Source organism: Erinaceus europaeus, chromosome 8 (genome assembly GCF_950295315.1).
Source record: "Erinaceus europaeus chromosome 8, mEriEur2.1, whole genome shotgun sequence".
NCBI lineage: Eukaryota > Metazoa > Chordata > Mammalia > Eulipotyphla > Erinaceidae > Erinaceus > Erinaceus europaeus.
The window spans coordinates 83,433,882-83,461,103 of NC_080169.1; the positions used below are offsets into that span (position 1 = coordinate 83,433,882).

A 27,222-nucleotide genomic window follows, 5' to 3' on the forward strand; every position below is an offset into this window, starting at 1 on the left:
ACTCTGGGGAAGCTGAGCTCCAGGACACATTGGTGGGGTCTTCAATCCAGGGAAGCCTAGCCAGCATCCTGGTGGCATCTGGAACCTGGTGATTGAAAAGAGAGTTAACATATGAAGCCAAACAATTTGTTGAGCAATCATGGATCCCAAGCTTGGAATAGTGGAGAGGAAGTGTTAGGGAGGTACTCACTGCAAACTCTAGTGTAGTCCTGCTTTCAGGTATATATATTTTGCAGTAGTTTATGGATACGTGTGCACATAAGCTCTCTCTCACAGAAACTGGTGTATATCTAGGTTATGGGACTTTGTTAGAAAGTGAACTACCTGAGATGAAATTAGAGTGTACTATTAAAGGAAAGGTCTCACCCGAGTAATGAAGCTGAAGGGTTGTCATTCCACACGTGAAGTCTCTGGATACATTCTGAGGTGAAGCATGTTGAGGTAGCAATCGTTGCTTTGGTTAGGTTGTGATCGGCAGATGCAATGTTATTTGGTTTGGATTGGGAGATGCATAGGGAAAGTGGGCCCTATCCAAGGGTTCCAGGACTGGGGGAAGTAGGGGCTCTATAGTGAAGATGTGAGGTTCCTGCTGTCTTAGGGTTCAAAAAGACAATCAATAGTTAATATTATCATCACATTATTTGTTAATTGGGTTAACTTTGAAAAGTCCCTTTGTTATGGTTTGCTGGACAGTACCTAGTATCTTGTATATAGCTGTGCTATTGGAAGCTTCTAATCTACTTGGTCTAGGCTTTTGAGAGAGTCCGCATATCAAATACATAGCCTATATATTAAAAAGATTCAGTTTGTCTTTTGAGAAACTTTGAGACATACAATTGATTTCCCCCTCTCATATTAATTAGCTACTGATTTATATGTCTACATTTTGCTAGGAGTGTACATAAACACCATTCCCACCACCAAAGGACTGTGACCCATCCCTCCCGCCCACTCCCACCCCCCACTGGCCCAGGAAGCTACATGCCTACCCCTCACCACTGGGTTTTTACTTTGGTGCCCTACTTACAATTTGATCAGGTCCTGCTTTTAGTTTCCCTTTCAGATCTTCTTAGTCAGCTTCTGTTGATGAGTGGGATCATCCCATACTCATCTTTATCTTTCTGACTTAGTTCACTTAACATAATTCCTTCTAGCTCTGTCCAAGATGGGTCAGAGAAGGTGGGTTCATTGTTCTTGATAGCTGCATAGTATTCCATTGTGTATATATACCACAGCTTTCTCAGCCACTCATCTGGTGTTGGGCACCTGGGTTGCTTCCAGGTTTTAGCTATTATGAATTGTGCTGCTATGAACATAGGAGTATACACCTCTTTTTGGTTGGTTGTTATGGAGTCCTTGGGGTATAACCCCAGGAGAGGAATTATTGGGTCATATGGAAGGTCCATGTCTAGCCTTCTGAGAGTTTTCCAGACTGCTCTCCACAGAGGCTGTACCAGTTTACATTCCCACCAGCAATGTAAAAGGGTTCCTCTGTCCCCACATCCTCTCCAGCATTTGTTGCTGCTGTCCTTTTTGATGTATGCCATTCTTACAGGAGTGAGGTGGTATCTTAGTGTTGTCTTGAAAAGCTTCTGCACATCCAAAGAAACTATTAAACAAACAGAGAGACCCCTCACAGAATGGGAGAAGATCTTCACATGCCAGACATCAGACAAGAAACTAATCACCAAAATATATAAAGAGCTCAGCATACTTAGCCGCAAAAAAGCAAATGACCCCATCCAAAAATGGGCAGAGGAAATGAACAAAACATTCACCACAGAGGAGATCCAAAAGGCTAACAAACATATGAAAAACTGCTCTAGGTCACTGATTATCAGAGAAATGCAAGAAATGTATTTTATTTAAAGCATTGCTTTAGCATTCTGTAAAGCGTGTTATTGTTCATTTTTATAACTAGATAGTATTCCACTGGTGGATGCTCTTTACTGAGTTTCTTCTTTATTATTATTTTTATTTCTTTATTGGGAGATTAACAGTTTGCAGTCAACAGCAGAATATAAGTTTGCACGTGCGTAATAGTGAGTCTCTTCTTCCTTTAGAAGGTTTCTAATTTGCCGTTGTTAACAAAAATGCACCAAGGAATGTTTTTAACAGAATCTGTTTCACATTATGCACACATATATCTGAGGGTAAATGTTTAGAACTGGAATTACTAGGTTAAAAAATAATGTCAGGGCTAGTAAGAGAGCTCACCTGTTGCCATGCAAGAGACCTAGGTTCTTAACTATGCCACAGAGATAGGAAGCTTCAGTGCTATCTTTCCCTCTCTGTCTCTGTCTCTATCACTATCTGAAAAAACAAAGTGGGGCAAGAACAGTGAATCCCCAGCAGAAAAAGCAAGCAAACAAACAAAAGAATTCTCTTCATTTGTAATTTTAAAACCATTCCTCAAATGGTCTCTACAAATCTATTGACATTTTATATGTCCTTAAGCAATTGGGTGCTTTCTATAATTTCATCAAATGCAATGTTACATAGTAGTCTGAAATTTCCCAATCTGATAGACTTCCCAGAATCTTTAATTTGTCTCATTTTATTATAAGCATTTTAGTATATTTCCATATGTAAAAGAGGTAGTTTCTGAAAACTTTTTTTTTTCTTTTGGACTGTTGTTCTTGTTGACCTACATGAGCTTTTCACATACTAGGAAAACTATACGTAAAGCTTTAATTCAGTCTATAATTTTATTTTTATTGTGTTGATTGCCATGAAGATTGTTTTTATGCAGTTAGATCATTTGTATTTTCTTTTAAGAGTTCTAAGTCTTGTACATTGTTAGCAGACCTTTTTTTCCCTTGAGATTATGAAATGATTATTCCATCTTCTTTTCCTTGTTTTACTTTCTTATGTTTAAGTATTCTACTATGGCTTTATATATTTTTTTACATTTAAGTCTTTAAGTTGTTAGACATTATTCTAATAACACAGTAGCAAGACTCTTTACACACAAAGCAATAAGACATAATGGAAGAAAAGAACATCAACAATGCACTAAAGTGATATATGTAGCCAGTGTCTACCTACATATTGCTTGTGTGGATTCTTTACTTAAGTAAATTTGACAAAATTGTAAGATATTTGAATCATACAGTGTGATGATTTTATATTAGTGTACTTTGTCAAATGCTTCTACCCATTGGGTTAATATACCTCAATATATATCACAATCACTTCAGCTATTAACCATTTTCACTTTTCATGAGGATATTGCAGTTGTATTCTTTTAGTACATTTTAGTTTTACAGTACAGCATTATTAACTATAATCACCATGTTTCATTTAAAATTTTAAAGTCTTTACTCAAGTAATCTATTGATGCACACTTATATTGTCCCTATGCCTTTGTGCTTTGTCATGTTCAGAACACCAGGTTTGAAACCTGCCACCATATGGGAGCACCATTGCACCTAGGGAAAACTCCACAGATGGTGGAGCAATGTAATGTTTTCATCCTTCTTCCATTATCCCTATATGAGATGATGATTATAGTGAGGAAAAAATGGGAAAAAACCAGAAATCATGTATGTGTAACAATCCAGAAAAAAAAAAAGAGACAAAGAAAATCTCTTTGAAGTCGTAAATTTATTCCCTCTGGATATGTGAACAGAAATGGGATTTTTGGATTATATAGTAGCTTTGTTTTTACTTTCTTACAAGTTCTTCATACTGTTTTTCAGTGTATCAGTATACATTCTCATTAGCAGTGAAAAGAGATTTCCTTTTCAGCCTACCTAAATTGGTGTCATTTTTCTTCTTTATAGTTAGTAGATATACTAATAGGTGTTATAGTAGTATCTCATTGTGGTTTTCACCTGCATTTTATTGGTGATTAATATTATTGAACCCCATTTCATTTTTCACTTACTGGTCATCTAGATACCTTCATTGGAAAAATGCCTATTCTGACTCTTTGCCCATTTCTTGTGAGGTTACTCTTTTTTTTGTTTGTTTTTAATTTTTTAAAATATTTATTTATTCATTTTCCCTTTTTAACATAAATAAAAATATTAACAACTACCCCAATAAAACCACAAGGACAACAAAAGGGAATAAATAAATAAATAAATAAATAAATAAATATTTTTTAAAAAGAGTGATACAGAGTGGTGAAATCATATTTGCATGAGATCCAGTTATGCACATACTCACACACACCATTAATACTCTGAAATAAAATACTTCTACAACTGAACAATTTTTACAGGACAAAATTCTTTTGTATCTTATTTCTTCAGTATACTTCACACCTAATATGTACCATGTATATAATAGTTGCATAATAAGCATTTGCTAATAGGAGGAATAGGAAGGAAAACGAGTGATGAATGTGAGTATAGCTGGTTTATCTCTTTAACATCTAGTACAGTAGTTTTTTTGTTTTGTTTTAATTGCTGCCAAGGTTATTGCTGGTGCTCAACACCTGCATGGTGAATCAGCCACTCCAGGGACCATTGTTTTTCTTATTTGATAGGACAGAGAGACAGTGAGAGGGGAAGTGTAGACAGAGAAAGTGATAGTAAGACACCTTACTTACTTCACTGCTTATGAAGCTTCCCCACCTGCAGTGTGACTGGGAGGCTCAAACCCAGGTCCTTATATATAGTGCTGTGTACAGTTAATCAGATATGTCACTGCCCAACCCCTGTGCAGTGATTTTTATGGGAATTAATAACCATTATTATTATTACTATTACTCAATGATATTTATTTACAATACTAACTTCCCGGAATTCTACCCTCAGTTTTCTGATCCTTTTTCATTCTACACAACTTAGATTCATGGATATCATAAAGGACACTATTCAACTACCATTGATATAAGTACTTTCTAGCTAAAATCAGAAGCCTTTACTTTCTCAAGAAACATAAATGTTAACATCCAAGTAGATGGTATGCTTTCAAGATATCTGAACAGGGTCCTTGAACTCAGCATAGACAACTTACATTTCTGTTTTAAATTAATCCTCTTTGTGTATATTTACTTTAATAAGTGAGGTGGATATCTATTCAGATACCATTGAATTAGATAGATTCCTCCTTTTCATTCCATTACTATATGGGGTCAATCAATTCCGATATATCCAAATCACTTAACTTTTTTTTGACCCCTTATTTCCTCTCTCTCCATACTTTAGATGTCCATAATAGCCTTGCAATTGGCATTTCTTACAGTAATATTTATAAAACTCAAATATGGTCAAAACATTTTTTTAAATTTTATAGTTTTATACTAGAAAAATATTATGTGTTATTAAGACTTTACACAGAGAAATCCATGTGGGTAAAGAGCAAAGGGAAATAATTATGTGTTTATTGCATTATTACAATAAATCCTTAAAATAGCCAACTGAAGCAGGGCCAGTGGTGGAGCACCTGGTAGAATACACACATTACAATGTGTGAGAACTCTGGTTCAAGTTCCAGGACGCCTGATTTACAAGGGGAAGCTTCATGAGTGTTTGAGCAGTGCTCAAAATGTCAATTCATTTGTTTCCTCTCCCCCCCGCCCCCATTCTCTCTCTCTTAAACAAAAAAATGAAAAAAAGAGTGGTTATTGGGAGCAATGGAGTCGTGCAGTGGTAAGTAACCCTGTTTTACTTTTATTTTACCGATAGAGAAATAGTGATCATAAAATTTAAATGGCATGAATAAAGTAACAAGAAAATAAGGGACTCTATGTCCAACTTCCCCTGATTTCAAAGTGTGACATAGGGAGTCGGGTGGTAGCGCAGCGGGTTAAGAGGGGGTGGCGGCAAAGCTCAAGGACCAGCATAAGGATCCTGGTTCCAGCCCCTGATGCCCCATCTGAAAGGTTCCAGCCCCTGACGCCCCACAAGTGGTGATGCAGGTTTGCAGGTGTCTTTCTCTCCATCTGTCTTCACCTCCTCTCTCCATTTCTCTCTGTCCTATCCAACAACAACATCATCAATAATAACCACAACAATAAAACAACAAGGGCAATAAAAGGGAATAAATATTTTTTAAAAGTTTTTTTAAGTGTGATATGATAAACATGCTTTTTGTTATTATCTGTTTCTTTATTAATATACCTATTTAAGTAATCACACTTTCAGATATTTGTTTTTATGAGAAATATAGAGATCTAATGGAATGAGAGACTGCAGAACAGTGGTACTAGAATTTTTTAAATTTTTTAAATTATTTATTTATTGGATAGAGACAGCCAGAAATCAGTAGGGAAGGGGTGATAGAGAGATACCTGCAACACTGCTTCCCCACTCCTGAAGCTTTCTCCCTGCATGTGGGGACCATGGGTTAGAACCTGGGTCCTTGTACATTAATTATAAGATGTGCACTTAACCATGTGTGCCACCACCCAGCCCCCCAAGTAATAATTTCTAATTCATGTTCTAAGTAGAATTTGTTAACCTGTGTCTTTATGGTGCTGAACAGTTTATGTAGGATCTGAAAAATGTGTTCTGAATCTGCACTACATATAATATAAAAGAGAATAAACAGTAAATTATAACAAATAAGCTTCACTTAGAATAGAATATGAAGCTATTCCAGGAAATGTTGCTAGACTTTTTTTTTCAATTTGTGAAAATGTATTAGGCCACTATGATTTTAAAATTGCAGTATTAGAATTTGTATTTTCTTTTTTTTTTAATTATATCATCCTTTGGGTCAAATTATTGTTTCATATTTCTATCCAGTTATCTATAGTGCCTGACATGTGACTAAACTCACTATAAAAATGCTGGTTAAAAGTACAAAATATGAGAATATATTCTCTCCTTATTAATATTTCCATGAAGGACTGCTTCTAAATAGCTGACCCTGGCTCAAAAAAATGATGTTGCAAAATCAGAATGTTTTCTCATTCAGTCACATGTGGTATTCTATTCAGTGTAGCAGGAAATAGTTTTGCATGACAGTACACATGTAAATGTCATTGCATATGTCATTTATGGTCATTAGGGTTGTTATGCAATATTCGCAGTGATCATGCTGGAGAAAACTGTCTCTGATACACTAAATAAAATGTGCTTAGTAAAAATTGCTAGCAATTTTTTCTAGACATATAATGACATGGCAAGAGCACAAAACAAAACTACCAGAAACAAACCATTTCTCAAGCTGTTATATCTGTAGGACAAGTGATCTAAATTGCTGAAACAAGGGGAGTTCATCATTGCTTTGCAAAAGAACTTGGAATATAACCTAAAGGCAAGTGAAATACTGATTCCAAGCCTTGAAATAAAAGCAACAAATTTACCTACAGACAGAAGATGCATAGAAGTAATAAACGAATTATACAAGTCTTAGACATGCAATCTGATTATTCTGACCAAAGTGTTAATTGGATCCTAACTGCCAGATCTGATATCTGTGGTCTTGTAGTGGGAAACCTTTCAAAGTGATGAACTGTAATTCACCGAGCTGCTTGAAGCACTTGTAATTTACTGCATGTCATGCTATGAAGAGCCTGACCTAATGGACTTTACATTACCTATAATGCTAGAAACCTTTCAATGAGACTAGTTGGTAAAAAGTAATCGTGGAAGTCTATTGAGACAGGATGAGCAGGACTATATCTTAAACACAGCTTTATAATCTTAAGGAAAGTCAGTTATTAAACAAAATAGGTTCAACTCTGGAAAAATAGCCCTATGTCCAATATAATTTACAACAGTGTGATATCTCATAATGTGAAATTAAATAAAGGTATAAGATATAAATAGAATTTAGGGTAGTTTTATAATCTAACTGAATGCTTTAGAATGTCAGGTTTAAGGTATTCATGGATGAAATTCCTTCACCTTCATAAAAAATTGTATTTCATAATAATCAGACTTGATATCTACATTGTACCTTCATAATCTTAAATAAAACTTAGAGGAAAATGCTTTAGGTATGAGAGAAATATGGTTTTGCTGCATTAATCACATAGCTAGATTATTTTGAGGCTAAATTTTAGGCATAGCTCTCCTTACCATTTGATACCATGAATTAAAAATATGAGGTTTTGTTCCAACTTTTAAAATAAAGTAATGTTGGTGAGGGTTTTTTTAAAATCATACTACTTGTTAAATGTTTATTAATATCATTCCCTAGAATTGTTTCTTGTCCATATTAATGCAGAAATTTTTGGTGTAAATTTATATTCTCATACTATTTCTATAGGTGATAGTTTGGTCATAACTATTCTAGGAGACACACTGATAGAAGTATTCTTTTTTTTTTTTTTTTTTAATATTTATTTTTTTATTCCCTTTTGTTGTCCTTGTTGTTTTATTGTTGTAGTTATTATTGTTGTTGTCGTTGTTGGATAGGACAGAGAGAAATGGAGAGAGGAGGGGAAGACAGAGAGGAGGAGAGAAAGACAGACACCTGCAGACCTGCTTCACCGCCTGTGAAGCAACTCCCCTGCAGGTGGGGAGCCGGGGTTCGAACCGGGATCCTTATGCCGGTCCTTGTGCTTTGCGCCACCTGCGCTTAACCCGCTGCGCTACAGCCCGACTCCCTGATAGAAGTATTCTTTTGTTGTTGTTTCCTTACAGATTTTCAAGATAATTAGTTTATTTCTAATTTATCATTAAAATGTGATTGTTAATTGAAGCATAGGCACTTGGAGAAAAAGTGAGTCAGCCAGTATCTAAGCTTTTGGAAGAACTAGGGTAGTTATCATGGGGGTGGGGGGCTGAGGGTGGGTGGGAGCACAAAAGTTTGGTGGTAGAAGTGTTGTGGAACTGTAACCCTATTATCTTACAATCTTTTAAATCACTGTTAAATCCCCAATAAAAATAAAATAAAGATACTCTATAGTTACTCTTAAGTTATCAAATAACTTAAGAATATTTTCTTATCCTGGGAATAAATCTGTAACATATATGTAAAATGAGGCAAAATTTGCACTTTAGAATATATGACTCTTTCACCAAGATGTGTATATTAGTGCTGTCTATTCTAACAGTGAATGTTAAACAACCCTTATCCTGACACCATGAACTAATCTTTGATATGTACAAATTAGTTAGGGCATTGACAAAAAGTAATTGCTAAATCATCGGTATAATACGCTCAGTAAATCCACCTCAGTTTTCCCTTTTCTTCCTGCCTTCTTCCATTGAAGTTGGCCTCTGTCAGTTAGACAGCCTCATCAGTAACTCCAAGTGCAGTGAGAGCATCTTAATGATCTGAAATTCTTCTGAGAAGTTGGTGATGTTTTCTCATCAGGATCCAATTTAGAGAGCTTTGTTCCCTTCTTGAACTTTGGAACCAAAGAAAAAGCAAGTCAGTTTGTAGCTTTCTCTGTAGTGAGCTAGAAAGCCAAATCAGTGTACCCAGCTGCAGGAGGGTTTTGAAGGGTATAAGTCTTTGTCAAGAAATACTTAAAAATAATTAGTAATTGCTTTTCTCTATAGAAAAATATGTGACCTTTCCGGGACCCAGGGAAAAATGTATGTTTTATTAAAAATATTGAAATATTTTAAGATTTTCTTCCAAAATAAAATTAAATTCCCTCAAGCAGTCAAAATATTTTGTTGCTTTGCAGAAGTATAAGGGGCTGAAAAGAATTCTAGCCAATATATATATTAAATGTTGGGTGTAGAATGCCTCATATTTGTGCTTCAGTAGATTTGCTGTTGGTAATTTTACTATTTCAATAGTAGAGTTCAATGTAAAGCACAAAAAGCTGAGAGACTGTAATAACTGAGGTTCTACTGTTCATTTTATGTGCAGATGTTTATGGTGAGACTGTTTCATAAATGCTTATTACCGTTAGCCCTTCTAAGTGTAATTTTCAGAAGAAAAAAAAATCCAGCAATTCAACCACCATTCCTCTCTATTCACCACACTTGTCAATCAGCGAGTTGCTGTATCTACAGGAATGGAGGTGTTATATTCTGGCAATTATCATGTCATATACTTGAAAATGTAAATGAATGTGTGTGTAAAATTAAATTTATGGGTTGTCAGCGAAGAATAAGAACCAGGAGAGCAATTACTTCTCTGCTTTCATCTTTTGAGCTCTGATACATCAAGCAGAAAACCATGCAGCTAAATGTTGGAATTAGCATTGTGCAGGTCCTGGAATGAATGGGCTAGTGTCTTTTGCTGCCTTTTCTAGCTCTTTGTTTTGGAGAGCAGTGAAATTAAGATGATTATCATCCATCAATCTATGAGAGCGCCTATGAAAGCATGAAAGGATCTTCCTTCTCATATTTATTTTTGCTTTCTTAGAAAGTTGTCTTTTATCAGGACAGCTTGCTTTTTGTTGAAATTAATATTATTTGGTCTAATTTTGTGAGCCCCATCAAAACCACAATCACCTTGTTTTTGTGTCTGGTGTATTAAAATTTATTTAAAAATTTTAAATTAAATATTTATGAATATAGACAAATAAACAGGATTAACTATTAACACAGTCCCAGAAAACTAGTCTCTCAATTATTTTTGAGTAAGATCTTAATTCCAGAAAATGGATTTAGTTCACTAGTCATTATCAACATTTTGAGTTACTAGTCATAAATAAAGGACAGCAGTTCATAAATGGGTATACTTCTTTACATAGTGCAAGTCCCTCTCAAGTTGGGTAAGCACTCAGGTATTCTTATTCTATATAGTTATTGATTATCTTCTAGTTTTTGCAACTCAAAATAAAACAAGACACTCCAGCTGTGGAGTATTATTGATTTCATTTATATTCTGCTCTTAGAAATTGTTAAAGTATTAATGGTCTGTAAGTTAAGTTTGGAAAAAATAAGGAATAAGTGTAAGGTGTTCAGTAACTTCTTTCCAATGATTTTAGGAGCCTAATGAACAATGGTGCAGATTTGTTTGAATATGAATGTGCAGTGGGATGGAGTTTGACCTTCAGCTGTGATTTCAGTTCGTCAGGATTAGTCAAGCTAGGCGATCAAGACTGCTAATGCATAATGATTTATAAAATGAAAAATGTGTAGTGACCATGCAAATGTTTCAGCTAATCAAAGAGAGGAACTTTAGCTTTGAGAAGAAAGAAAAACAAGGGCATGTCAAGGCCTAAACCAGAGATGTATGTAAAATAATCTGAGCAGTTTGATTAGCCAGAGTGAGATTAGAAGTTGCATTTTTAGCCTTTAAACATATGCTGTAGCATATTATTATCACCTCTTCATAATCTCTATAACTGCATGCCTATATCAGCAGTCTCATTTTTACCAAAAGTACGAAGAAAAGGTGATTGTCTCTTTGGAAATATTTGCATATAACTGAGAGAAGTTAGAGAAATTCTGCTTTCCAAAACAGAAAACACTCTGCTTTATCAAAGTAATTAAATGAATGTACATAAAAACTACTGTTTTAAACTATAGTAGTGACTAAGTAGTGATAAAGCATGATTTAAAGAAATTGCAGTGTCTCTCATTTCACTGTGCCATTATTTCTGTTGTTCCTGTCACACAATTTCCTGCTGCTCAAAGATTGCATTAAATAGCAATATGCACTGGCCATCCAAGATCTCTTTAAATACTCCTCTCAGTACTTGATGAAAAGCTTACAAATACCACTCAATTCATTTTCAGTTTTTTATAATACCATAAAATTAGGAAGCTTTTGAAAGACTATTATGATGATAGACATTATACATATAACCAGGGCTTGGATTTGGACCATGACTGGCAGTGCAATACAATAGTTTCTTATGTTAAAATAAAGTTTAGCGATAGATGGTTATAGAGGGAAAAAATGAGTAGAAAAAAATATCAAAGAATGTGCAATATAATATTTTCTACCAATAGTCCACTAAGATGGAAATAGATATATAACATGAAGACACAGGTTTGCTTTTATGATTAAATAGTTAATCGTAATAGAGTACCAAGTTAATCTTAATAGAGTATCAAGACTTAGAGGTGGGCATTTTCTTTGTCTTCAAATTTTAAGCAAAGGAAGGAATCTATGAACTAGTAGTTGGTAGGCACTGTTAACAAGGAAATGATGTTTACGCTATAAATTTCTTCTACAAGTTGTGACTGTTTTTTTTTCCAATTCACAGTTGAAGAAAGATTTGGACTGACACTATTCTAAGAACCTTTCCAACCACCCACACATAATTAGGATGTTTAATTAAGTGACACGCTTAGTATGCAAACCCAACACATTCAGAAATGCTCTAGCGGAACTAGGTTATAAATACATGATATACATATCACACAATATGTTTTGTCCATTTTTCATAATTCTTCTCTTAAATGGTTCTAAAAATTCATTGGAAGGGAGTTATTTCTGTTTGCAATGTCTTAGTAACTGTCGTACCTTTTCTTTGGGGGCAAACTTAGAGGTTTAATATACACATTCTATTACAAAAAATTCAAGGTTATCACCTACCTATTCTAGGATAACAAGTAATGTTTTTCATTTTTCCCATTTGTCTCATTTCTTTAAAAAACTCTAATGCTGATTTTGCTCATTGCTATTGATAAAGTAGCATAGTCTCCAAAAACATTAATGTACTGAGTTTACCATTATTCATCTTCATCACTGAATTCCTAATATAACTGTTAGTAGCAAAGAAATGCAGCAGGACAATAACAAAAGTGATAAAAGAGAGATAAAGGTAATATGCCACTTAAACTAAGTGCTAAAAAATAATTCATCTACCCATAGTGAAAGGGCTAATGAATGTTAAAGATAAAAAAGTAGAAAACTTGATTAAATGTGTCTACATGCCAAATTAGCCACAATAGTAACAGCTTATAGAGTCATATTACAATATAAATTAAAATCTTACTTTACACTTGGAATATATTATGACATGTCTCCATTTATTAAACTTTTATTATAAAATGTATTTGTTTTCAATCATACATAAAAGTAGTAGAAAGCTGTTTGGTGAAAGATGTAGCAAGTTTGTCATTACTTTGAGTTTATAGAAGATATATGTATACCTACATGTACTTATCTAAATATATGTAATTATCTGTACAAACGGTCTTTCTTATTTTTACTATGGTTTATTTTTATTTGGAAACAATGTCAGTCATTGAGAGAAAAAAAGCATTTATAGATAGATCTTATCAAACTGACTATTCTAATTGGAATTTTACCAAAGAAAGAATGATAAAGTAAACTCACCATGACGTTTTTAAAGAACTAAACACATGGATACCCCATTGGTAAATTAACTTTATAGCACATATTATAGAATTTCTTTATTGTGATAATTTCAAATGAAGTAATCCTTATACATGAGTGATAACTCACCAGGTGGAAGGTGTGCATGGAGGGAACTTTGGTGCTGTGGTTACACTTTCTGTCTCTCTCTGAATGAAAAAGTGGCCTCAGGACCAGAGAAAGAGTGCATCGCAGGCCACTTGCTCTTAAAAATTTGTATCTGTCTCTCTATATAAACTAATCTCTATATCATATGTTCTAAAAAAATCCAAAACTATTTCTGAAATACAGTGAATCCTTTTCTGTTATAACATGATTCTCCTCATGTCACAAAATTACATCTAATTTATATTTGTTAAATCAATTGGAGTAAAAAAAACATTTTTCACAATATAAATATAAAGAAAATTTTTTAGAGAGTTAAGTAATATATTCTTTCTTTCTTACATTTTTCTAACTTTTTTTCATTATCATTTTCTTTAGAGCACAAAATGCCAAACTTAAAAAGTTTAAACTGCATTAATAGTGACTAGGAAGATAAATTGTGAACAGTATTTGTAGATGTTCTGTTTTCAAAGACACATTGTCCTGTTAGTTTTTTATGAAGCAGTATTAGTCGCTTCTCTTTATAATAAAAGTAAATATTTTTTCCAAAGAAAAGAAATGATTGCTTTTTCAAAGCTTGAAAACTTGACAAGTTGACTACCTGGTGGTGAGTACAAGTAATGTCATATGACAATGAGACAGAGCCCCCTGACTCACCTTCTCTAGCCTCTGCACTGAGCTTGAACCCAAGCAAGATTTTTGTATGAGTTTTCCTTCTTTACCTATCTTGCCATCCTTTTTCTGTCTTTTCTGCATTTGTCTTTCTGTCTTTTTCTCTTTTCTAGGATTTTCTCCCTATCTTTCTTTACTGTTTATTTTTCCTTACATCACTCTCCTCCTTTTACCTTTCTTCATCTCTTTTTTTTACTATAATCCTCAAAACTTTGAACAGAGAAGAAATAGTAGAAAAGAACTTTTAAGTAAAACATATCTTTTTCTAGCTTAATGAATAACCTTTAGGTAATCTTTAAATTTCTGTGCTTCCCAGTGTAAGTTTAATTAGCTTGAAATAAATTGTTCAGAGAAACTAAAATGCTATGCTATGATTACTGTTTTTTAAAAAGGAATGTAACTTTTCTGTTTATATTAAAATATGTATAATACTTACTGTATATATTTATGTCATAATGTGTGCTACTATATATATTTACTGCTATATATACAAATATAAACTTGAAAATATAGATTATATAAGTACATTTCTCATATATTTTACTAGATTTGATAACAAATACTTCTATTATTTTCTGATTATTTAATCATCATTTTTCTTAATCACACAGTTATACCATTTCAGCAGACTTCTTTTATAGTACAGTGACATTGATGAGACTATCAATTATGAAATAATGAGTGTTTATTTTTTACTATATTGGTCAAAGCTCACACAACATAACACAAGGGAGGTGTAGAACATAAAAGATGTGGCTGAGAAATTATACTCATATCTCAACAACTGTACTGTAAACCATTAACCCCCAATAAACAGTAGAAAAGTAACATACGTATACCCATGGAACTGATGAAGTCTGATGGCTCTGCAAAGTTAGTGTCTAAGTGCTGTGAAAATTTACCATTATTATTAATATAACAAATATTGTTAGATAATTGTTACATGTCATTGTCAAGTAACTTATAGATGACACATAGCTATGAGGGAAGTTAACAGACATGATTTTGATCACCCTTTCTCTTTCTCTCCCCGTCAAGGTGCCTGTGTCGGTGGCCATGATGACTCCCCAGGTGATCACCCCTCAGCAAATGCAGCAAATCCTTCAGCAGCAAGTCCTATCTCCTCAGCAGCTCCAAGCCCTTCTCCAGCAGCAACAGGCAGTTATGCTGCAGCAGGTAATGTGGGTTACCTGCTTTGGTCTTCTAACATGGCGCTGAAGCTCTTGATAGCACCAAAGGTATATATCTGTTCTCCATTGGAAGGAACATTTTTTTCAGCATGCTAGCACATAAAAGCATCTTGGATCCCTTAGACTTTTTAAATTTATTAAGTCTTAGAATAAGAGAAAAGAGAGTGTAATTTCACTATGGAATAAATCAGTATTTAAAAATTCAAGTGCATAGGCACACTTGTTTTGAAGAATTATCAACAAGAATAAAACTTATTGGTTGCCTTCAAAACTCCTAACCTAACTACCCTTTATATAAAAGGTGAACTGACCAGTTCGTTACACGATATATCATAATACCACAAAGTTTTCATTCCAAAATGTAGTGTTTAAAAAGAATTATCTACTCAGAATAAAGCTAAGTATCTAAGCTACAAACTAATTGTATCTTTTTAAAATAACAAATGTTCCTAGCATGTACATTCCTGGAGTCAAGTGTATATAAAGTTAACTTTACATTAAAAATTGACTTAGCATAGAGAAAATAGTATAATTTACCTGTGTTCTTATATATTAAAATTATTTTGCTATCTTCTATAACGATGACTCAGTCCAATAACTCAAACATCTGACATTCTTCTGAACAGCTGATAAATTAAACTTTTCTCCCCCAAAGTAAGCAATTTCATTTTAGGAAGCTATACAAATATATTTATATAAATTATAGCATATAATCTATTTTATATGCTACAAGAACTCCATATGTAATAATTTAGGGTATCAGTTTGGCTCTGGCCCTTCAGAATACAGATTTTCTATACCCTTTTGTTTAGGATTTTTTGGATTCTGGATTGGAAAGTTTCAGAGCTGCCATGGGAAAAAAATGTATGTAGATCAAACTTCTTAAATCCAATGCACATTTTTGTTGTTCTTGTGAGGTGACTCTTAATGGATATTTTACCATATGCCAGTTTAGAAGAGTTTAGGAGATTTATAATACATGAAACTTTTACCCTTATTTATTAAAGTCAAAATGGTTTATTCAGCAACAACTACAAGAGTTTTACAAGAAACAGCAAGAGCAGTTACATCTTCAGCTTTTGCAGCAGCAGCAACAGCAGCAGCAGCAACAGCAGCAGCAGCAGCAGCAGCAACAGCAGCAACAACAGCAGCAACAACAGCAACAGCAGCAGCAGCAGCAGCATCCTGGGAAACAAGCAAAAGAGGTAGGATCTGGTGGGCTCCATTGACATGTTAAGTGTGAGGTTGGGAGCAGTTTTTGAGAGGAGAAGCTGTCTTAGATCTTCCTATCACAAGGCTCTTGCTGTCAAAAATGCATTATTATACACTTTTTACTGAGCTTATTAATAGTAACATTACAACTCTCCTGCTCTCCTCTTTTTGTAGCATGAGACTTAAGAGTTACAGTCCAATGCTGCCATTTTCATTTTCTAATGTTTGCTAATGAATTACAGTGTACAAAGAGAAAGTTGTGTGACAGACAAAGTAGTGATTATCTTGTATTCATGGAGAATCTAAGTTGGTGAGGGAACCTTATTTTTCTCAGTGGTGCAGCTCAGAGAACATGCATGCACATTTAGGTTATTGTTGTGGGTAGGGGGGCTAGGGGAGAAACTGCTTGAGCACAGATTTCAAAGTCATGGGCCCCTGATTAATGAACTGCTACTGTAGGTTGGAGTGGCTAGTAGAAAGTTACAGTTTGATATGCTCATAAATCAAACTGACAAGCTGGCTTCTCAGGCCTAGCTTGCACTTGTCAGCAAACTGCATCAAATATAAACATAATACAAACAAAACATGTTGAAGTAGTTAAATTGATCAGCAGGTATCAGAGCCGTTGTCTTCAAGCTGCCCATTATGCAAACGTACAGGAAACAGTTTTGACCTCCTGAGGCTTTGTTTCTGTTTGGATTTGCGAATAGAATTTCAGACAGCCATCAACTACAGAATAGAAATTGCTCCCTTATTTCTCCGGAGGCTTTGGGCAATCCACATGACTTGCTCCATTATGCAGTCTGTTTTCCAGTGAGCGCATCAGAAGTTTCTCTTTTCCCCAAACTAAAAAGGAAAGGTCTTCCACAGCAGCTTGTCTTTCTCTGAAGTGTGACTGCCTACTCACACCCTCCCGAGTCTAAAGAACTCTGGTTTGTCTTGTAATGCCTCACAAAACTGGAAGTTAGACTTTTCCTTATAATAAGGGCACTTTTTTTTTGCCTTGAAGATAATTTTACCTCTAATATATTCCAACAAGAGAGGAGAGGAAGACAAAGTAACAGGCCTGTCCTGTGAAGGCTTCATACCAGTTTACTAACAGATCACTAGAGACCACCATCGTCATGGACCTCTGCAAATCAAACAACTCAATTGGGAAAAAAAAAAACCTGTTGTTGAAGTTGACTATATAAAGTTACTTTTTTAGTATAAACTTAACCTGCAGTATGACAAATTTTTAAAGTCTGGACCTTTGATAGATATGCATAGATAGGCATATGTAGATATTTTTATATAGAGAGTTTTTTTTTCTACACACTTTGTTCTGTACTCTATCAATTCAGACAATTCTCCATTGTCATGTAATATATTTGAGAAGAAAATGTAGATTTTGTTTATATTCTGTCCTTGAACTTTAACCATGAGATGGTCACTGAAATCCAAAAAACCACGGCGAGATAAATAGTGTGCATTTCTCTGTATAAGAGCAGCTTGTATAGAACATGTTCTCTGCTGTTTATTGGATCATCTTTTCTGACACCAGCAGCAACAGCAGCAGCAACAGCAGCAGTTGGCAGCCCAGCAGCTTGTCTTCCAGCAGCAGCTTCTCCAGATGCAACAACTCCAGCAGCAGCAGCATCTGCTCAGTCTTCAGCGTCAGGGACTCATCTCCATTCCACCTGGCCAGGCAACACTTCCTGTCCAATCATTGCCTCAAGGTACAAACAAAATTCATTGCAGGCTTCATTTCTGATTCCCACTTTTTACCATTTCATGGCCTCTATAGTTTAAGAGAATTGTTGTGTTTATGACCTTCAACTTTACTACTGACATATTTTATGACCAATTTTCTTAGAATTCAGAACTTTTATTACACACTATTTTCAGGTGAATGGTATAACTGCTTTCAAATGTTTTGGTAGATAGTAAATGTGTATTTACATATAGCAGAAAATAATTTATAAAAGAAGCACAATGCAAATATGAAGATCTCCAGGGAATTGAATTAGTAGGGAGGCTAAAAAACTCTTCAAATACTCCAAGTAAGTTGTTTGAATTTTGGGGGAAAAATGACAACAAAAAGATCTAAGTTCATGGAGCCCATTCCTAGAGCACTCACCTTAAAGAGATATTCTTAAATGTTATGCTGAAACTCATTCATATGAAAGAGAGACTTCATCTCTAGAGAATTTACTCCAAGAAAGGCTTTTTTTGGAACCCCATCTTGTACTATGGGAGTCTATCATTTTGATACTGTATCCTTTAAAACAATATCTGTGCAGGAATTGTGAAAAGCTCTAATTAGAATTTTTATTTTATTTTTCTAAAAAGAAAATTTGGGATACATTTTAGTAATGCAGTACAGTAACATAATTCCATCTATTCTTATTTAACTCAAGATTTGGGAAATAGCAAAAAGAGGTAAATGAAAATGAAAAAAAAAGGTTTACAGAATGAGTCCTTGATGCTGAAATTCTTGATTCATGTAAAGTTATTATATATTTAAACTTTGTAACAGTGTATTCTAATTCTCATTTGAGTTTTGTTGGAATGAACTTTGATCTAGCTAAAATTTAATTTGTTAATTTTAACTTTTAAAGGAAAGCTCATACTATAGAAGTTTTAACTGTATGTTAAAAATTTGATGACTTGGATACACTGACAAGTTGAAACAGTTAAATATGACAAAATAAAATTTAAAAAAGTCTTTAAATATACATAATTATTGTCTTGTGTCACATGAAATTAAAAAAATAAAATAAAAACTGCAATAACCATTTCCCTTTATCAAATTACTATCTCTTTGGCTTATTTTTTCCCATAGTTCCCTCTTTTACTTGACACCTGACCTGCTGATTCACCCTGATTGAATCATTCCTAGAAAAGTAAGAAAGGTAAAAGTTTAAGTAGTGCAGAAAAACAAGGAAATAAGTGGTCTTTTCTGAAGTATTCCAAAGAAAATTAGAATAAACTCTATAGTGTCACCATAGAAATAAATGTTCTATTCACAACATATAGTTCTTAGGAAAATAAATACAATTTGAAGTCAAAGGAATAAATAAAGTAAGGGACTAGAAATAGAAAATTATTGTATGTACACTTTAAATTTTAATTTTTTTTGTATATAAAATAGATGTTAGTGTACCCCACTACATAGTCACAGGTTTACTTTAACCACACAGACTTAAATTTATATGTTGAAAACTATCTCCTTTATGTTTTATGAAAACCATATAAAACATAATATTGTGTTACCAACCTGTAAGAATAAGGAGGGATGCTAGTAATTCTACCACCACTATTAGAACTAGATGATCTTCCAGTTAGAGAACCAGTGAATAATACAGAAAATAAGAGATTTTGAAAAAAAAGTATTATGTCCTTTATCCTGAGTTAGGAATGTGCTGAAGTTTGTCTTTGGCCTCCTTATTGAATTAAAATCAGTTATGTGACTTCATTCTCTGCTATAGAAATCTAAATTTTCCAATCCCTTTGTTTTTTTAAAATTTTTTAAGAATTTTATTTTTTTATTATTGGATAGAGACAGAGAAATTGAGAGAGGAGGGGGAGATGCAGAGAGGGAAAGAACAGAAAGAAAGAAACCTGCAGCCTTGCTTAACCACTTGTGAAGTTTTCCCCCTGCAGGTGGGACCAGGGGCTTGAACCTGGGTTCTTGTGCACTGTAGTGTGTATTCTTAACCAGGTGCACCACAGCCTGCCCCCCCCCCCAATTCCTTTGTCAACATGACTTCTGGAACTTTGATTTTATGTTTTATCAGTGATTATGTGTTTGCTGTTAACACCATTATATGTAACCAGGTTAAGAGCAACAGCAACATGAATAGTGCATGTTATGCAGAATTATTGTTACCATATAGGATTTCTTTTTTATTTATTTATTTATTTATTTTAACATTTATTTATTTATTTCCTTTTGTTGCCCTTGTTTTATTGTTGTAGTTATTATTATTGATGTTGTCACTGTTGAATAGGACAGAGAGAAATTGAGAAAGGAGGGGAAGAAAGAGAGGGGGAGAAAAAGACAAACACCTGCAGACTTGTTTCACCGCCTGTGAAGCAACTCCCCTGCAGGTGGGGAGCCTGGGGTTCGACCCTGGATCCTTAAGCCCGTCCTTGCTGCTTTGTGCCACATGCGCTTAACCCACTGTGCTACCGCCCGACTCCCTCAGTTTTTCTTTTTAAGTACCAGTTAATTCTAAGATTTGTACTTTAGAAGGAAATTCTCCATTAGAGTTTTATGTGCCGAAACTTTTATGACTGAGTTGATGTTTAATGTACATTATTATTATTGGAGTAATAATACTTTGCACAATTACCTGTGAATGCTGTAAATTTATGTATGAAATTAATATTAAGATTAAATGCATGGGAAGTTATTAAGAATGTTGAAAAGATTAGTTTTGTGAAACTAGTAAACTAATTGAGAACTCAAAACAGAATGTCACCTTTATATCATACTATTTTATGATAAGGAAAACCAAGAAATTTTTATTTTGTAATAAAATATGAAAATTAAAAAGTATAGCTTTTGAAATTTTTCATAATGAAAAGCATTATAGGAATTTTTAATACCAAACATATTCCCACATCCCAGATGTTCTCCTTCTCTGTTAGTGGTGCTTGCCATTAGCCTCAATTCTACCCAAATATCTACTTCCTTTGCATTTAATCTTAATATTAATTTCAAACATAAATTTACAGCATTCACAGGTAACTGTGCAAAGTATTATTACTCCGATAATAATTTGTGAGTATCAGTATTTGAACAAAATGTTTATTTGGTGCTCAATTATTTGAAATGTATATTTTACAGATGGGTATTGATCTTCCTGGTTAAAGTTGTTCCTATTCAAATATAAGTCAATAGTATTCTCAGCTTGGTATGTCATCAGTGAATGGAAATCATTAAGTCTTCAAAATAGATATCCCAGACTTCTTAGATTAACAGCACTTAGGATAGTATTGTTTCATAAATGCTGCTTAAGAAATACTGTACTTTATATTACTACCCAAGAAATAACATTTCTTACAAATATACAAAACTTCAAATATATATAACATATAATATATTTCTTAAAAGAACTAAGAAATTTATAAATATAAAAACTTCTCATGAAAAATGTGATTGTTTACATTGAAAAAAAATGCCTTAAGGGGGCTGGGCGGTGGCACACCTGGTTGAGTGCATGTATCACCATGCATAAGGACCCAGGTTCAAGCCCCTGGCCCCCACCTGCAGGGGGAAAGCTTCGCGAGTGGTGGGGCCATGCTGCAGTTGTCTCTCTCCCTTTCTATATCCCTCCCTCTGGATGTCTCTGTGTTCTATCACATAAATAAAGTTTAAAAAAAAAAATGCCTTAAGATAACCTATGCATTGGAAATCATTTATGGAACTTCAAAAACTACTAATGCTGAATTTCTATCTCCAGAAATTATAATTTACTTGATTTGGGCTATAATTAGAGCACTGAAAGTTTTAAAATACCCCTCAAGTAATTCTAATATGTACGTATTTTTTGTGAACCATTTCTGCTAACAGAAAACATTTTGACCTCACTTATTATTTTCCTATAATATATAATATTTAACAAATATCATTTATTTTTATAAAAATCATACTGTAGTTGGAAAGGTGACTCAGGAGGCACAGCACACTCTTTGAATATGTGATACCCTTGTTTTAATCCCATATCCACATATGACAGAGTGATGCTCAGGTCTCAGTATCTTTCTAATAAAGTAATCTTTTTAAATGTAAAAACCATTTTCGCCTTCATTTAATGAAGAATCATTATTTAGATAGTGAATAGGTTATTTACTCATCAGATGTTTATTGTCTAGAACTGTTACATTATTATTGTGATAGTGGGATGATACCACGAATTCTCAATGCAAATAAATAATGTAATGGAAATTTATTTTAAAAAGGTAAGGAGATACTTACTTTAACTAAATTATTAATAGAATCCAAAAACTAAATTATTAATAACATCTTTAACTGGTATAGTCTCAAGACATCTAAAAGTTTTTAACCAACATATAAAATGTTATTAGCTGTTCAATCTTTTAGAATCAGCTAGTACTATTTATAAGTCTTTACACATTGGCCGTACAGGATATCAATGTTCATACATATCATGTCATTTAATAGCTATAGAAATTCCATATGGACATCAAGAGTTTTTTGAGAACTGTGTGAATCTGTTATCAATTGAATCAACAAGTACTAATTAAGCATATACCAGGCACTGTTTCTAGACATAAGAAGTTCTCAAACCAACCCCCCTAATAAAATGATAGAAAAAATTTAAAAAGAGATTTCTAGTCCTAGAATTATGATGGGGAAATTCATGATAAGAAGAAAAATAAACAAAAGATATTGTTGCAGAGTCTGATAAATGTTCTAAAGAAAACTGAAAAGGGATGAGGTCATAGAGAACTATAGAAGGCAAGATAAAAAAGAACAGAGGTTGACAATGTGGTCAAAGACCTCTCAGAATTTGACCTTTATTTGAATGAAGGGAGAGAGGAAGCTGTGGGGAGATGTAGAACCACTGTGACTTGGGCTGTGGGAACTGCCAGAGCAGATGCTGCAAAGGGTGCAAATATGCAAATGTAAGAGGCATTCCAGAAGTCTCAGAAGATTTGTATAACAGAATGAAGTGGAGGAAGAGTGAGGGGTGAGGTCAGAGCATCAGAAAATAAATGCTAGTACCTAACAGGTCATTACAAGGAGGGTTTTCTTTTCTTGCTTTTTCTAAGTGTTTATAAAAACTATTGTAGGCTTTGCCAAGGAAGTATCATGACTTAATTACACTGAAATATACAAATTTTGACTGAGATATGAAGAGTAAATGATTAAAGACAAGGTGAAAACAAGAGGATAAGCATGTATAGTAGTTGTTCAAGCAAGAGCAGATAATGAAGCATAAGATAGCTAGCAAGATGGTTAGAGTCTGATGCAGAAGACATATTGATGCGATAACAAAAAGGATTTCTGCTATTAGGACATCTGACACATACAGAGACATAACAAAATATTATATCTTAAAAGTTACAGAATCATAGGATTAAGCTAGAATTAAAGAGTTAATGTGGAGTGGGTGAGGGGGGAGAATACAGGTCCTGGAAAAGGATGATAGAGGACCTAGTGGGGGTTGTATTATTATGTGGAAAACCGAGAAATATTATGCATGTACAAATTATTGTATTTACTGTTGAATATAAAACATTAATCCCCCAATAAAAGGAAAAAAAAGAATTAATGGGGGCCAGGTGGTGGTGCACCTGGTTGAGCATACATGTTATAATGCCCAAGGTCCTGGGTTCAAGCCCCTGTTCCTCACCTGCAGGGCAAAATTTTTGTGAGTGGTGAAACAGTGTTGCAGGTGTCCTCTGTCTCTCTTCCTCTTTATCACCCCCTTACCTCTTGATTTCTGGCTGTCTCTATCCAATAAATAAATAGATAAAGATAATACAAAGAAAAAAAGAATCAATGATATTTAAAGAGATATTGCTTCTTGGGGGCTGGGCAGTGCCGCATGGTCCATGACTCACCGGTTAAGCGCTTATGTCACCATGCACAGAGTCCCTCTGAAGGACCCAGGTTTGAGCCTCACATTCCCCACCTACAGCAGGGACACTTCACAAGCAATGAAGTAGGTCTGTAAGTGTCTTTCTTCCTCTCTATTCCCACCCCCCCTTTCAATTTTTCTCTTTCCTATTGAATAAAATGGCTTCCAGGATCAGTGGATTGTAGTGCCACCACCAAGCTCCAGCTATAACCCTGGAGGGGGAAAAAAAAAAAAGCTTTTTTTACAATAAATTCCTTTCCTTAGCAAGAACCTTCTTTTTTTTGTAGAAATATAGTTTTGTTTTGTTTTTTAAATAACTTGGGAAGTCTGAGTCCTTTTTTTCTTCTTTAGTCATAGGCTGTGTCTTAAAATCTTGAGGGGCCAGAATCACCAAAATGATAGCTCAAAGTAAAATTGTCTGTATGACATTGTGATAAGAGTATCAATTTAAGGTTACCAGTGTGATGAATAATTTGATCAGAAGTTATGCTTGGAATGGTGAATACTCATATTACTTACCACTACTTTTAGATCAATAATTTTTCCTCTTATACAGAGATAGGGGTGAGAGAACTTTCCTGATCATATTCTGTTATCTCTCCTCAGTATCCTTTGCCTCTACCATCCCATTTAACCCACATATATATCTACTGATCAGTGTTGACACATGATCTTATAACAAGGAAAGAATAATTTGATTAGCACTTTCATTCTAATATTAGATATTTCAGATGAGCACAGCAATAAAGAACATACAATTTGTAACCACAGAGTTTGAACTCTGTCCATTATTTATGAAATTTTTGATTTGGGGTAACATTTTTAATCTTTCTCAGCCTTCATTTGTAAAATTTAATGATTCCTAACTTCAGAACTTCAGTTGAGGCTGAAATTATGAATGCAAAAAGGAGTTCATAAAGTACCAAAAGATAATAAATGTGTAGCAGTATAATTGCAACTATTTTTCCCCTTGTATGCCTTTACTAGTTTTTACTTCTTAATATGGTATTTTAAGAGTTAAAACATTCATTCAAACTGCTTGGATTTAAATAAGCTTTTTCCATGTGTCAGGTTTGTGCCTTAGGTCATAGTGCTAACTTTGTTTATTTATTTGCAAATTGGTTATAATAAAATACAAACTCCACTGAGACATGTAAATAATATGAAGACACAATGCATGGCAAAGGTTTTATAATGTTGTAAGCAGTAGTCTCTAAGTTCCTTTTTTCTGAATGTAGTTAAAAGCTAAAGAATTGTACCCAACTTTTATATTTTCATTCATATATAAATTGGGTAATTATGTGTAATCTGGGCCAGAGGAAATTTTTATATTTAATTAATTATGCTACTAGTCACAAAATGAAGTAACAAATTTTAATATCTACACATTTGACCCATGTAGGTAAGCGCATCAGTCTATTTGGAACCTGAGAAAGAAATTCATTTACTTCATCTACTTGTCTCATGAAAAATATCAAAATAATTAGATAACTTTCAAATCCTTTTGTCCTTTGAACTGAATGTTGACTGGTTTTCCCTGTGATTATTTGTGTCCCCTTTCTTCCTCCTTTCTTTCATCTTATTTCTAAATCAGTTCTCTTTTGCTTCATAACTGATTAAAATCTTAATACTGGACCAGCAACATAGTTGATGGGGATAGTGTGATGCTTTGCATGTATGCAACCTAGGTCTGAGCCCAGCCCCTACCACACTGAAGGAAGCTTTGGTACTGTGTTCTTTCACACTTTCTCTGCCACTATCTAAAACAAATAGTATCAATAAGAACAACACAATCTTAATACTGCTCACAAGTAAAATCTGTTAAATGTCTAACTGTGTTTCATATAGTCTTCTAGTGCTTTGCCATTAATTATTGATATGATTTCCAGTATTATTATTCGCAGTGCTATCTATATAATAGGTGGTCTTTAGTGAATAAACAACTATTCAAGAGAAAAGCAGTGGTGTTGATGGTATAAAATAATCATTGTATATAGTATTGCTTTAATTGTTTACTTTAATTCAATTATAATTAAGTTCATTATTATGACCTCTATATTGTTATGTTAGTGGGGCTTTCTTTCATCTTATAGCTGGCTTAAGTCCTGCTGAGATTCAGCAGTTATGGAAAGAAGTGACTGGAGTTCACAGTATGGAAGACAATGGTGTTAAACATGGAGGGCTAGACCTCACTACTAACAATTCCTCCTCGACTACCTCCTCCACCACTTCCAAAGCATCACCACCAATAACCCATCATTCCATAGTGAATGGACAGTCTTCAGTTCTAAATTCAAGGCGAGACAGGTAAATCTCATCAAATTTTACTGTCTTTATCTTTACGAAATATTACTTAAATCATTCCTAAAAGAAAAATAATGTTTTATATATAGCAGGAGTAAATGCGTAGAACAACAAACTAAGTATAAGCCTTTAGATTATTTGAATATATTATTTGTCTTAACAACAACAACAACAAAACCCAGCTCAAATGTCAGTAGTTTGACTTGTTTCCAACATTGAGTACACTATGGTAGATAATTTTCAACTTTTATTTTAGTTGTATAAAAACTAAAAAAGAGTTCCCAGGTATATACTTTAATCCATTTAGTTAAAACTACTAATTATATGGGTAGTTAATCAAATTTTTGTTACTATTATTATTTTTATTATTACTATTATTCTTATTTGGCCTCCAGGGTTTCCACTGAGGTTGAGTGCCTGCATTATGAGTTCACCGCTACTCATGGCCATTTCTTTCTTTCTTTCATTCAGTAGGACAGAGAAATTGATAGGGCAGGGGGAGAAAAGGAGGGAGAGAAAAAGATAGCTGCAGACCTGCTTTACTGTTAATGAAGCATACCCTCCTGCAGGTAGGGAGCAGGCGCTCTAGCCTGGGTCCTTGAAAGGGTCTTTGTGCATGGTGATATGTACATTTAACAAGGTTGCCACCACTTGGCCCTAAATTAATTTATATGAAATATTACTTATCATGGAAAATATTTTTATTTTTTTAATTATTATTTTTAATATTCCCTTTATTTATTTATTGGGGAGAAACAAAGAGAAGCTGAGGTTGAAAGGATAATTAGGGAAAGAGAAAGAGACACACCTTCAGTACTGCTATACTACTTGTGAAGCTTTCCCACACCAACCCACTCCCAACCAGACACACATAGGTGCGGACCAGGAGCTAAAACTCTGGTCCTTAGATGGTAACATGTGCACTTAACTAGATACACCACCACTTAGGCCCAGAAAATGCCATTTGAATATCATAAAAAGTTGTCTTATTGGCTTTT

At 34.1% G+C, this 27,222-nt stretch overlaps 1 protein-coding gene across 21 annotated transcripts in view; it reads left to right on the top strand.

Annotated features, from left to right (window-relative positions):
* The window catches only part of FOXP2 (forkhead box P2), a 629,028-nt gene that overhangs the window by 544,099 nt on the left and 57,707 nt on the right, over positions 1 to 27,222 (top strand). For 17 of the 21 annotated variants that reach the window (XM_060196464.1, XM_060196449.1, XM_060196447.1 and 14 more), the window contains 4 exons: positions 14,962 to 15,099; positions 16,139 to 16,318; positions 17,869 to 18,043; positions 26,014 to 26,227. In XM_060196464.1, coding sequence (XP_060052447.1) covers positions 14,962 to 15,099; positions 16,139 to 16,318; positions 17,869 to 18,043; positions 26,014 to 26,227 — 707 coding nt within the window. Of the gene's footprint in view, positions 1 to 14,961; positions 15,109 to 16,138; positions 16,319 to 17,868; positions 18,044 to 26,013; positions 26,228 to 27,222 lie in introns of all 21 variants that reach the window. The other 4 variants (XM_060196459.1, XM_060196463.1, XM_060196460.1 and 1 more) reach the window with 3 other exon arrangements.